Source organism: Saccostrea echinata, unplaced genomic scaffold (assembly GCF_033153115.1).
Source record: "Saccostrea echinata isolate AGI-Se365-2 ecotype Australia unplaced genomic scaffold, CSIRO_AGI_Sech_v1 ptg000002l, whole genome shotgun sequence".
NCBI lineage: Eukaryota > Metazoa > Mollusca > Bivalvia > Ostreida > Ostreidae > Saccostrea > Saccostrea echinata.
In genome coordinates, this window is record NW_026889751.1 from 10,435,664 (window position 1) to 10,449,694 (window position 14,031).

General features: G+C 34.4%; 2 protein-coding genes across 2 annotated transcripts; one reads left to right on the top strand and one right to left on the bottom strand.

Annotated features, from left to right (window-relative positions):
* Positions 1-499: 499 nt before the first annotated feature.
* LOC133204227 (solute carrier family 22 member 7-like) lies at positions 500-5,361 on the top strand. The gene is made up of 10 exons (XM_061339973.1): positions 500-530; positions 1,148-1,326; positions 1,583-1,813; positions 2,144-2,346; positions 2,428-2,703; positions 2,952-3,086; positions 3,204-3,289; positions 4,619-4,730; positions 4,812-4,884; positions 5,131-5,361. The coding sequence occupies exons 1-10, from the start codon at positions 500-502 to the stop codon at positions 5,284-5,286; spliced, it is 1,482 nt and encodes a 493-aa protein (XP_061195957.1). The 3' UTR covers positions 5,287-5,361.
* Positions 5,362-8,547: 3,186 nt separating this feature from the next.
* LOC133204238 (trichohyalin-like) lies at positions 8,548-10,380 on the bottom strand. Its single transcript, XM_061339983.1, has one exon. It carries the CDS (start codon positions 10,378-10,380, stop codon positions 8,548-8,550), a length of 1,833 nt encoding a protein of 610 aa, XP_061195967.1.
* Between the last annotated feature and the right edge of the window lie 3,651 nt (positions 10,381-14,031).

Genomic DNA, 14,031 nt, shown 5'->3' on the forward strand with positions numbered 1-14,031 from the left:
AATTGGTAACCGGTTACTCGAGTACTCGTGTTAAAACCATGTTGCAGAAATAAATTTTTGACAAAGAGGTTTTTTATCTTTGACTATACTAAGATAGCACACGAGTTTCAATTTTAATTCAGTATAATATTAGAACATAAGTGTGGTGTGTATCACCATACTAGCTGGATTGACAGATACTTAGCATCAGCATGGTAACTTTAAGGGTGTATTCTTTTTTTTTTTTTTTTTACCTTACTTCTGTTTTATCTATCAGAATAAGTATATTTTGGACGCTTACCCACTATTTCCTATTTACATTTTGAATATTTGCTTGATTTCTTTACTTGAGTCTCTGAAAATCCCAAGAAGTCTGGTTTTCCACAATATTTTCTAAGTCTTATGTTTCCAAAAAAAAAAGTTTTCGCCAACTCAATTTTTTTTCTTTGCTTCAAATAATAAATATTATATTGCATTAAAAAGTGATATCTAAATCGAAGAGTGAAACGTTCTACTTCAAATGGCTGAAATTACCTATCTGTATTTCTTTGGTAAATAGTGAGTATTTTACAACACCGTCGGAACAGGGGGTGCGTTGGGTGCGATCGCACCCCCTTTTAGAAAGAAAAATTGAAAACACATACAAAAATACAATACATGTATTATTTTTTTAGACAAATTAGAATCAATATTTTTCTTTTTGAAGGAATGCTGCTAGGTTTTATTTATTTGATAATTAATATGTGAAAAAATGACTAAGATTTCACCAGAACCCATTCAAATACGATACCCATTTTTAAAACAAATTTTTAACTTAGAAGAGGAGGTACCTCTCTCAGACACCCCCTTTTCCAGAAAATGGCGAGGGCCCTGTGTAAATTTTTATACATATATTGCCACAAAGAACAGCTCTTTTTTCCAGCATCGACAAATAAGAGTTCGTAAACTACAAGGTATTCAATGCTTAAAAAAAACAAAAACAAAAACAAAAACGGATACACTGAAGAACAAACCTTGTTTCTGACTTTTTCATTGTTATTGTTACTCTAGAATCAAAGATGATGTCATAACACGTTTGATAAAAATGTAGATGAAATTGCATGATCCATTTGGTTAAATTTGTATTTCTAAATTAGTTTTTAACTGTATCAATTAATTTATGTTGCAGGATATCCTCCAAATTTCCAGTGTAAGAATTTTACTGCACCTTCTAATGCATCGGTGCTAATAGAACCACAGACATGTGACGTCACCTACATAACCAACTCACTGAATAAATCGGAGTCTACAAATACCCCTTGTCCAAATGGCTACAAATACGACGGACCACAAACTGCGGTCACGGAGGTGATTTCATAACTGCTGAATTTTTACTACAGTAAAACACTTACACCGAACACGCATATAAAGAATTTACGTTTATAGCAAAGAGATTTTTATTCCCTGTAGTTTTAAACGTATTGTGAACTTATTGTGTTCGAGTATATAACGAATAGCGCTTAAAGAAAAAGAAAACAGACTGTCCTTGGCACTTCGCTATTAGTGATTTTTGTACAATGTATATGCTTACAATCACAATACACGATGTCCCCCTTTCTTGTAGTGGGACCTGATATGTGACAGAGAAAGTTTGGGGCAGATGTCCACTGCTGTGGTCATGGTGGGCCAGATGCTGGGAGCCACCATCTTTTCTGTTATTGTAGATAAAAGTGGCAGACATGGAGTCACGTGCTTCTGTTTCATAGCTCTGACCGTCTGCTCCCTTGGTCTTGCCTTCAACACCTTCTTTGCACTGTTTGTTATTTTGAGATTCCTCATTGGTGCATTTCAACAGGTAGTCAATTTAACTTCTTCAAATGTACCAACTAATGGGTAATCTAGAGCAGTGAAATAGATTATATTGTTTAGAGTGGAATACTGTAAAATCAATATTTTCGTGCGGATAAATTTTCATGGTTTGACGAAAAATATTGGTTTGTGGGATTTGATTTTGTGGTTGATGAAAGCTGTCTTGTCATATATTTGAAATTTTACATTTCGTGGGGGAAATGAATTCATGGGTCTCTTCATACTTCGGAAACAATTAAAATTGAATTAGTGCTTATTAGTATCTAAGAAAAATCTCACGTTTATAAGGTAACAACATCTACACATTTGTACTCAGGGAGTCCAGATGGCACAAGGTTCTCTGATTATAGAAATGTTTCCAACGGAATTCCGAGCTACCACTACCTTGATAGGTGCTTTAATGTGGGCGGTGAGTATAGCGTCCCTCTCTCTGTTCGGCTACCTCCTACAAGACCAATCCTGGAGATACTTACAGCTTCTGGTGGGTCTGATTGGCATCCATTGTCTGGGAACGCATTGGTGAGTCTGGCAATTAAGAATAATGTCCACTTGCTTCTCCTCGAGGCGTGTTATTTAATAAATGTTGTTAAAACATCCCAGGTTACAGCACGAATCTTTACGGTGGTTGGTGGCGAATGGCAAAGACGAAGAGATAAAAGTTTGGATAATTAGAGCAGCAAAATGGAATAAAAAGGATCCAGAACAGATTCTGAAGCACTTATACTCGCCAGTAAAGGAGGGAGAGCAATTGCTTGTGAATTCAGATCATCAAATAGCAGACAGTGCAGACGACTCAATTACAGAAAAATACAATATCCTCGACATTGTACGAAAAAGAAGAGTTTTAGTCATATCTTTTATCCTGTGGACTGCTTGGTAAACATTGCCAGCTTTTAGAATAGATTATGATTTTTCATTTAAAAGTGCAACAGAAATTTAACTAGTCTGAAAAATCTGACGTTTTCCAGGCGTTTTTCACGATTTTGATATTTGACGTGCGTTTTCCTGGCACGTCAAATATCAAAATCATGAAAAATGCCTGGAAAACGTCAGATTTTCGGAATAAAATTTAACATGTTGAACAACGTCACACAAGTTAACATTTTGTTGTTCTTTTTAACTAGGTTTGTCGTCAGTTTGTCTTATTACGCCCTGTACCTGATGTCCAGTAGTTTATCAGGAAACAGATTTCTGAATTTCTTCCTTAATGCTTTGGCAGAAATTCCTAGCCAGTTCGTCCTTTGGTATCTTGTCGGAAAGTGAGTTATTGAACGAAAGTGACATAATTAACAAACTGAATTTTGCAACTTTACATAAAAAACAACACGTGTGAATGCAAATTAAAGCAAATAAATTTTGATACAAATTTCCTTTAGGATAGGTAGAAGATATACATCCATTGGATTTTTCGCCCTCTCAGGACTCTTCCTCATTGCATCTGCACTTATTTTGAAATTTGCAGGTAAAAATACAACTTGCATTCATATTTTAAGCTCACTTCAACGGAGTGGGGAAGGGGGTGGGGGCTTATGCAATACCGTCGGTGTTGGCGTCCCAGGTTAATTCTTTTTAAGTACACGTAATTCTATGCCCTAAATGAAACAGAGATGCATAGACGATGCTTCTAGTGTGTTTCATTGTACCAGTCAAGGTTTCAGATGCTCCAATTTCAGCTAAAAAATGACCAGGTTAAAGTTTTTGGAGCAGGTCTCATTTCCAAGTAACTATAAGCCCTAAATTGATCAAACTTGCATGGATGATATATTTAAGAATGCACACTACCAGGCTTGCTTCGGATGCTGGATTTGACCTTCATTTTCAGGGATGAGTGACCAGGTTAACGTTTCTGGAGCAGGTTCATTCTATGGTAACTATTTGACCAAAACTTGCATGAATGATACATTTAAAGATGCACACTATTGGACTTGCTTCGGAGGCTGGATATGACCTAGATTTTCCTGATGAGTGATCAGGTTAAAGGTTTTGGAGCAGGTTCATTTTAAAGAGACATATGCCCTATGCTTACCAACTTTGAATTTAAAATGCATTTATTGATGCACTCTACTAGAGTTGCTTTGGATGTGGGATTTGACCTGCATTTTCCAGATGAATGACCAGGTTGAAGTTTTTGGAGCAGGTCCATTATAAAGAAACTATACAGCCTACCTGAACCAAACTTGCATGGATGATGAATAAAGGGATGCACACTACCAGAGTTGCTTCAGATGCTGGATTAGTCCTACATTTTCCTGATGAGTGACCAGGATAAAGTTTTTGGAGCAGACTCATTCCAGTGTAACTTCAAGCTCTACCTAGACCAAACTTGCATGGATGATGCATAAATGGATGAACACTTTCAAACTTGTTTCACATGCTGGATTTGACTTCCATTTTCTGCAAGAGTGACTATTCTAAAGATTTTAGAACAAGTCCATTCCCAATTAACTACAAGCCCTATCAGACCAAAATTGCATATTAAATGATAAATGTTGCATTTAGGGATGCACACTACTAAATTATTACTTTAATATGGGGTTTTGCCTTACTTAAAGACAACATTCATTGAATTGAACTCTGTAGTCTTTGATTACCTATGTTATAAATATAATTTGCTCTTTAATATGCAACTTCAAATATTCATCCATTGATTCGCTTGTCATTTGCGAAGTTATTTACATCTTGGAAATATAATGATGTTTGATCAAATTGATTCTCGTAATCTCGTAAACGTCTTGGACATACTTAAGTATTGTATATGCTGATAACAAAAAAAAACTTCTATCTCTTGTAGTCCACCTAAGTACCCTGTCTTTGATATTTAGTCTGGTGGGGATGTTCGGAATTGCTGGTGCTTTTTCGTGCCTGTTTCTCATAACCCCAGAGCTGTATCCAACCAACTTAAGGTAAGGATCAGAGAACAGGGAAGCTAGCCCACTTTGAGGACATTTTCTTAAAAATATTGATATTTTCTGTTGGCTTTACAGAAGCACGGGCCTTGGTTTGTCGTCCACTGCTGGTCGGATTGGGTCTATTCTGTCGCCATTTGCCTCCTCTTTTGTAAGTGTTCAGTTGATTAATTATTTCTACCACCGCTAGGGCGAAATATTGAATTTCGCATGTCTGTCTGCCCATATGTCACAAAGATGTGTCCAAGCCATCAATGTGAAAATTATTAAAAATTTTGCATATTATATATATATCTTAAGAGCTGTTGTAGTTCAGTGTGCGTGCGTTTATATATATTTTGTTATTCGCTTTTGCCTTTAATTTTTAAAACAGATTAAGCTATATTTTGTTTTTCAGGCTCTACACGTGCCTTGGGGACCAGGATTAACTTTTGGAATTTTGTGCTTGATTCTTACGTTTCTCTTCATGTGGTTGCCAGAAACAAAGGATAAAGTATTACCCACAACCGTTAACGATCTGGACAAACCACCAAAGTCTTCTCAGGAGCTCTAAGCAACGTGTGTGATCGCTTATGTTTCATGCACTAACGTTATAGACAATTACTACAGATCAGACTGCTACGCACTGTGTTCCTGTCCTGCTAAGGGACATGTCATGAATCTTAATCATTAATGAGGTTTTAATAAAAAAAAAAATGTTGAAATTTGAGCCTTGTTGAAATTGTAGATTTAAAATGTATGGGACTGAAGGCTAGAATGAGGTCACGGTGTTTTACAGTGCCTCACAAATATCAGAAAATTATTATTCTCTAGATAAAAAATTGCTAAGTCAATTGAATTAACACATTATTTAAGCATGTACCTTGGACCTTTGTCAGGTTTCTAAAAAAAAGAGGGGGGTACAGGGAGAATTTGGGAGGCGTATACGTACCTTCTCTATGCCAGGATTTCTTTTGAAATGGGTACCATTTTGGTGACTTCTGGTGCGCAGAATTCCTTCAAACAGATAAAGAGTGAATTTATTTTGTTCCGAAACGACATTTTTGAGTGCTATTTTAAAGGTGATGCGATCTCGCACAACACATCCCTGTTGTATGAAGGAGTATATATTGAGCGTATCCATTTCATTTTCAAACGTAATGTCCAAAGATAATGAAGTATTGATGAATAGAAGTCACTGTTGTTTACTTATGTTAGGAAAGTACATGCAAAAAAGTGCTCAATTAATTTATCTTTGCCTATTAAAATGTTAAGAATGTTTGGATTGGTTACAAATTGAATAAAAAAAAATAACTGTAGATTGCTGTTAAATATTGTATTTCTAGGGGCAGATTACTCTATACGCTAATATTTATTGCATAAAAAAATACCACCGAATCAGAACTTCTCGGTGTGCAATAGAGAGAGGGTTCTTAATTTAAAATATTTTTAAAATTTCCTTGAATGACAAAGAAATTACTTTAAACACGTTTTTTTTCACCCCATATTTTTGACAAATTTAATGGAGACCTTATATTCAACTATATATTCCACTCTCAACTCGCTTAGCTGTGTTTGTGGCATATTTTATTATTTTTGCTTTGCATACATGTATATATTACGTACATGTATTTATATTATTTACATGTATTATAAGTGTCATATTTCATATTTATTTTGATTTGAAATGCACATATTAAATAATATAATTATTCAGTTTAAAAGCTTTTGTGTACATTCACACATGGTCTGTCAATAGGTGTATATAGATAGAAATGGCCTTATGTCATTAGTTATATCCAGGCCTAATGTTGGATGTATCTTTTCATTTCATTGGTGTTTTAGTTTGTATTTTACTTGGGGATTGGTTCATGTTTTTCCCTCCAGAAGGTTCTTGGTTTTTCTGGACATTCTTTGTCCAGAGGTTGGTCAGTAATGTGTATCTAGTGATCTGACATATTGACTTTGACATTTTCTTAGAGACCGACTTTTCTTCTCCTTCTGGTAAGTTAACAATTTATTTCTAATATTAATTTCAATTAAATGTCCAATCTGTAATTTTGATCTTACTTGATCTATTTCCCAAGCACTTTCCCTGAGTAAATGAGATCAGTGAGAATGATATTTTAAACTATGATGTAAATAAAAAGATCTCATTGTTAGATATTTTAAGAAATATATTTTTTATGATCTGGTGTGTAATATTGTGTAATTTACAAATCTATGAGGCGCCGTTTTGGTATTTACTGCCAAAAAGTGATATCACCTATTCGAATAGGTGATATCACCTATTCGAATAGGTGATATCACCTATTCGAATAAGTGATATCACTCATTCAAATTGAATAGGTGATATCACCTATTCGAATAGGTGATATCACTTATTCGAATAGGTGATATCACTTATTCGAATAGGTGATATCACCTATTGGAAATGAATAGGTGATATCACCTATTCGAATAGGTGATATCACCTATTCGTGCTGAATAGGTGATATCACCTATTCGAATAAGTGATATCACCTATTCGAATAAGTGATATCACCTATTCAATTTGAATAGGTGATATCACCAATTCGAATAGGTGATATCACCTATTTGCATTTCTTACAACAATAAATAATGAATGCTCCCTTCCTCAAGATTTCCATTGGAACCAAGCAAATTCGGACTGCATTAAGGTCTGTAAGTCTCGTCACGTGACTCGCGAGATTTTTCGATAATGGAGATGACGCCCAGTCTGACGAAGATGGTTCAATAATACCCTTCTCTAACATTTGATCTAAATGCTCTTTTTCTTCTTTTTCAAAGCATAATGGAGTTCTTCGTAACTTATGTCGGATTGGTTTTGCAGTACCTGTGTCAATTTTGTGCTTTATGTCACCATTAAATGAACCCATATCAAATTCATTTTTTGCAAAAACTTCTTGATAAGAAATAATAAATTTTGCAAATATGATACACTGTTGTTTTGTAAGATTTTGGATTGATCTTTCAAACATGTCTGTTAGATGTTTTGGAATGCTTTTCTTAATTTGCTCTAAACTCATATTGTCAACATCTAAAATTCTGATATCAACTTGTTCTTCATTATCATTATTTGTCTCTGAATCTTCTGAATCTATAACTTGATCTAACTGCATTCCAATACCCACATCTGAATTTTTCTCAACAGTAATAAATCTGTCTGTTGGGTTTTTCATTAGAATGAAATCTTGATCATATTTATTGACACAATTTGGTGACAACAGCCCTTTTTGAATCTTACAAGGACTTATAACAATGTCAAAATCAGGTAATTTGTCAAATCTAATTTGTGTATAAATACTAGATCTTGGTGGAATCACAACTTTCTTTTTCATTTGAACTCTGAAAATTTTTATCTTTTCTTTGTTTTCATTTGCAGCACATTTTGCAGAGATGCTGCAATTTCCGATGGACAAAGAAAAATCTTGCAAATTTATATTTGCCTTATTGTGCTCTAAAAAATCAAGGCCTAATATAATGGGATCTTCTATATTTGCAACCACAAAGTTCCACCTAGTTGTGATATTTCCTAATGATAAAGGTACATTCTGACAGATCTTAGAGTCTAAATTGCTTTTGCTTGTACCCTTTAAAAGAACATGACCTTTGATTTCTGGATTAGGAATTAATTTCTTGTAAAGATCTGTACTAATAACAGAAATTTGTGCTGCAGTATCTAGTACAGCATCTGTTGTAACATTTTGAACCTTAACTGGAACATAAAGGGTTTTGTACTCAAACATTTTATGGGATTTAAATTTAGTATGGGGTTCTGGCCTTGGTGTATTGATGTGAGCTGAAGAATGGCCTACTTCCTCAGCTCTTGAAAGTTTAAATTTCTTTGTGATCTTATGGGTGACTGTGAAGGTGATCTGTTTTGTAAAGGTGATCTTTGTCTTGAGTATGCTTGATGTAAACAGTCTCTTGCATAGTGACCTATCTCACCACACTTGAAACATTCACTCTTTCTCTCTCTCTCAGGACTATATGATCTTGATTGACCATCTTTTGTAGGAGATTGTGATGGTGATCTGTATCTTGTAGGAGACCGTGATGGTGATCTGTATCTTGGTCTTGATTCCCTCTCTGCCTCAGTCACCTTCAGTCTTTTTAAAATTTCCATAAGCAATCTCTTGGACTCTTTGTTGTCATTTTCTAGAGCTGTCATTCTTGTCTCCATTGAAGGTACAGTTTTAGGTGTTGTTCTGTTGATAACCCTTATGCTCGCATCTTCTTGGTGTTTAATTATAGGTGGAATTTCTTCTGATTTCTCTTCAAAGGTAACTCTTCTGACTTCTTTTTTAGGCCCCATTATTAACTTCTGGTTAGTGATGGCACTTTTCATATGTTGTACTGCCTCATCTAGTGTTTTTGGATCTTTGTCTAAAGTGACCAGTGCTGCTCTTTTCTCAGTACAGCCCCTTAGGAAGGCATCAATAGTAATGGTGCTCTTAAAGTACTCAGGGGTGTCCGGGTAGCCTTCAGTTGTAAGCTCTTCAATTCTTTCAGCGAATTCCTCTAATGTTTCGTCTACGTTCTGTTTTATTTCTTGTAACTGCCGCCTGATGATGTGGGGCTGATCTTTCTTGTCGAACCTCTCCTTCATTTTCTGGCATAAGATGTTATAATCTTTTTGTACATTTTCTGGTCTAGAACTGAAGAATTTTAAAGCTTTCTCTCTTAAACATTCTATCAATTTGTCTAATTTTTCTTTTTCATTCCACATGTATTTCTTTGCAATATGGTTAAACTGTACAAAATAGGGTTTCCACTCTGATTTCCCATCATAAGTTGACAATTTGGGAGTGGCTGGACTGCAAGGTGTTTTCGCATTACTTCTCTTATCTTCTGTTTTTTCACCGTTATGGTAAACATTTTGGGGAGCTAACCTATTTATGTGTGAAATGTATTCTTCCTGTTCTCTCTCTGCTTTCATTTGTCTTAAATCTCTTTCTCTCTTTTCAATTTCTTTTTCTCTAAGATCTAGTTCTCTCATTCTTATCCTGAATTGTTCCTCTTTCTCTGTTCTTTCTTTTTCATCTAATCTTTGTACCCTTTCTTTCTGATCTACAAATCTTTGCATTTGTTCATCTAACTCTCTTTCTCTAATAGAAAATTTCTCATTCATTTCTTTCTCTTTCATTTCAAACTTTTTTTGCATCTCTTCAAACATTCGGTCTGCTTTCTCTCGACTAGCAATTGTGCTCTTATGTAATAAAGTTAGTTCCTCGTCTTTCTCCTTAATTTCATCCTCTCTCTCTCTAATCAGAATCTCTCTTTCTCTGATCTTTCCATCCTTTGCCCATAACTCTCTCTCTAACTCTTGGATTTTTTCTAACAATTTATTTTGGGGATCTTCTGAGGCTTTTGTTGTTTGAATGTCTGATGTATTTGTTTGATCTGAAATTTGTTCTGTATTGTCAGAATGTCTAAGAATGGATGGTACAATAATTAATCCTTCTTCTACCAGAGGATCCCAGATTGTACTTGGGATATTGGGAATTAATTTTAGATCTTCCAAGGTTATTTCTCCCTTTCTATCTCTGATCTCTAATATTGCTTTTGCCCTTTTGTCTCCTATATTTCTGATTGTTTTTAATGTTTCTAGTGAAGCCTCATTGATATTAATGGGGGTAGTCATAATGCAGATGTAATTGCTTCTATACCTGTATACACTTGTTTTGTATGATTCCTAATGATGTTTATTTAACTAAATCATCAGACAATCCGACGATTTAGTCATGTTGGTTTGCATTGTCAAAAACATGTAGGTGTATACTAGGAAAAATGAATTGGAAAAAAAGAAAAAAAATAAAGCACAAAAAATGAAAAATACAAAAATAGAAGGGAAAGAAAAAAAAAATGTACAAACTATTTCTCAAAAAAAAATATTGTCTTCAAGGCTAGAAGACAAAGAGAAATAAGTTGCTTTCCCACCAAAAATCTATAAAAAATAAACAAATAGCTTTTCTCAAAAAAAAATATTGTCTAGAAGAGACAAAGAGAAATTTCAAACGGATTAGTACAAAATCAATAAATATTATTTCTCAAAAAAAAATATTATCTATAAGAGATAAAGAGAAAATTGAAAAAACGTGTTTTATGAAAATAACAAATAGAGTTTCTCAAAAAAAATATTGTCTTTAAGAGACAAAGAGAAAAAGAATACTACAAAATAAACAAATAATGTTCCTCAAAATGAATATTGTCTTTAAGAGACAAAGAGAAAGTTCAAAAAATTCTACAAAATAAACAAAAAGGGTTTCTCAAAATAAATATTGTCTTTATGAGACAAAGAGAAATATTTTTAAAAACGGCGCCAAAATGCACGATCTTCTATGCGGGGTAATTTAATTGACAAACTACACTTCTGACACCAATGTTGTATTTGTATAACTATATACAAATATAAAAGAGATAGCTCACCTATGCACACCTATGCAGGTGAACTCAAAGAGCCGCAAAACCTCCCAGGTTATTTATGGTGTGTTAACACTGTCAGGTCTACGATGCAACTGAAGATTATTGTTTATAGTTGACAACCACTCAGAGTAAGAATATTGGGATCTCGAGCCCGATCATAAAAACATTATACTTTACTACAACAAGCTTATCTTTTTAAAAAGATTGGTGAGCTAGCGCTGTAGCATAATAAAATACAGAAGATATCTGAACCATTTGTTAAATTTGCTGAATCGATTAATTATTAATAAGAAGGCACATTGGAGCACTGGGGGGGGGGGGGGGGGTCATAATTCAGAATGGTGAATCTAAGAGTGGGCTTCACGTCGGCAATGGCATAACTCCTAACTGTGCTTTAAGCATTCTGTATTCTACTGTAATTTCAATTTGGAGGTGAAAAAAAGGTCAGTAGAACCAATGAGCACCTAGTTTAAAATATTCCTGTGTGGTACTGTTTTTTTTTTTTTTTTAGTAATCGCATCTTCTCGGAACTTTCCGACAAGCTCGGCAAACATATCCGAGGTTGCGGCGGTTTTCCGAACTTGCCGGAAAAATCAATGAAGGTAGATTAGAAAAGCTAGGTACTCATGACAATTTTAGAAATAACAGTCTTCGTTTTATAAGACCCGAGTAACTGTTACTTTTTGTTCATTTACGTGCAGGATAGACAACAAAACACGAAACTTCAGATCATATGTATTTTCAGATGATAAAAACTAAACTGACATGTCTTTCCGACATACTCTGAAAATATTTTTTTCCGAGTTTGCCGAAATATCCAGGAAGGTGGTGCAACTGTGAGAAAAGCTAGATGTCTAGAATCTTATGCATTATATGACCTAAGTTTTTCTTGTACTTTTACGTGTAGGTTAGACAATGAATTAAAAAAAAACAGAATCCGGATCTAGACTGGTATTGCCTGTCTCTAACGTAAGAAATGTATATCGCACATATCAGACAGGAAAGGCTAGTGTAAATTCTGATCATATCTATATTTGTATGGCAAAACGAAATTGTTATCGCACAGTCTATACAGTAGTTTTCCCAGAATGCCCGACCGTGAAGTCGAGCATGCGTATTCCAGAAATATAGACTAACGTAGTTGCTAGCGCTCGAGAGCGCTAGCAATAATATTAACTTCCGGGTACCTCACACATGGCGATGTAGTTTAAGCAGTTGTACAAAGCCGAAGGGTTCTCCGACTTACGATGGATAAATTGAGTGTCATACAAGCTTGGGTGCGAGCAAGTAGGAGGAGAATTTCTATCGAAGTACAGGTAAACAATTCAGAAAATGTCACCTGTTTTTTGTGTATTCTTTGGGAAAATAGAAGTGTCTTATATTATGTCTGATTAGAATAGTTTTATCATCATCATTCCAACTAATTTATTAACAGATTTTTCTTGAATTCGAGGATAATGATGTTATTACCAGCTGATTTAGGAGGAGTAGTGTAAGTGTCAGATGGGTACGAACGTCATCTTGTGACTGCATCACCTTTGTTTGGGTAAATAATTTGCTCAGAATACGCTTCATTTATCTACAGAAATTTAGCTGTTGCATGTCAGTGGGTTTGTTTTTTAAGTATTCAATGTTTGAAAGCACTTATCAGGTCCAGTACAATCTCTTGATTTAGCTATATAGCTTTATTTAGCTATAAGTTTTATTAAGCTATTCAGAATAACTTAATTTAGCTATATTATCAAACTATTTTCTTAAATGTGTAATTTTCTCAGCATGCACAAAAAGTCACACCTTAGTGCAGTGATGATATAATAAACTCATCTGAAATTGATGCAAGTAAAAATCACTCATTAAAATCTTCTTGAGAGACTTTGTACTCAAAGTTCTAAAAGTTTTTGGGCTACATAACGCAATTGATACAGTTACTTCTCCAATGAAATTATAAAGGAGGCCAACATTATTGTCAACAAGATAATTGATTGGTAATAAGGGTGCATATCATTACCGCTACGTCATTTTCAAAATTTTCATTACCGCTACATGCACATTACCGCTACAAAAAAAGGATACATTACCGCTACATTTGAAAGTATACATTACTGCTACATTGCCTCTTTCATTAGCCAGCGTCTTATGCGTGTACAGTACAATATACATGTATATATATATATATATACATCCATAAGACCTGTTTCCCTGCACCTCCACACTTTGGAGTGTTTAAAAGTCTTATTTATACGAAATTTATATCCATTAATAACTAATCCTGCATTGCTGCGATTTGTCACAAACTTCTCAATAGTAGCTATGACATTCATGTGACACTAAATCGACAACAGACTCATATATGCTCATTTTGATTAGAATTCAGATCCAAATTGTACTTCAATACATGGTGAGTAGATTATATTGAATGGAACTCAAATACCATGCCATTGCTGGCAGATTCGGTATGTAGCGGTAATTAGTTGTTGTCGGCATTAGTTCCTTTCATAAAATGTAGTGGTAATGATCACCCGAAAATTTGAGAAAATGTAGCGGTAATGAGTTGAAATTTTTCTTAATGTAGCGGTAATGTTGACCTCCCGGTAATAATTCAGTACAATGAGAAGCAATCATACTTATCCATGTCTCAATGTCACACATGTCACACAAGGTAGTGGACAGTTACTCAAACAATAGAAATTTATCTTTTGCTTAAAAGTATTCAAAAGTTGCAAAGTTAGAGCTATCTTTGATTTTGCTTGTTGTTTCGATAGCCCATAGTACATATATGAATAGTCAAATATATGCGTCTTTTTGTCTATTTCTTAGAAAAATAATTTTTGTGAAAAACTGCATATAAATAGCTAAATCAAGCTATTTT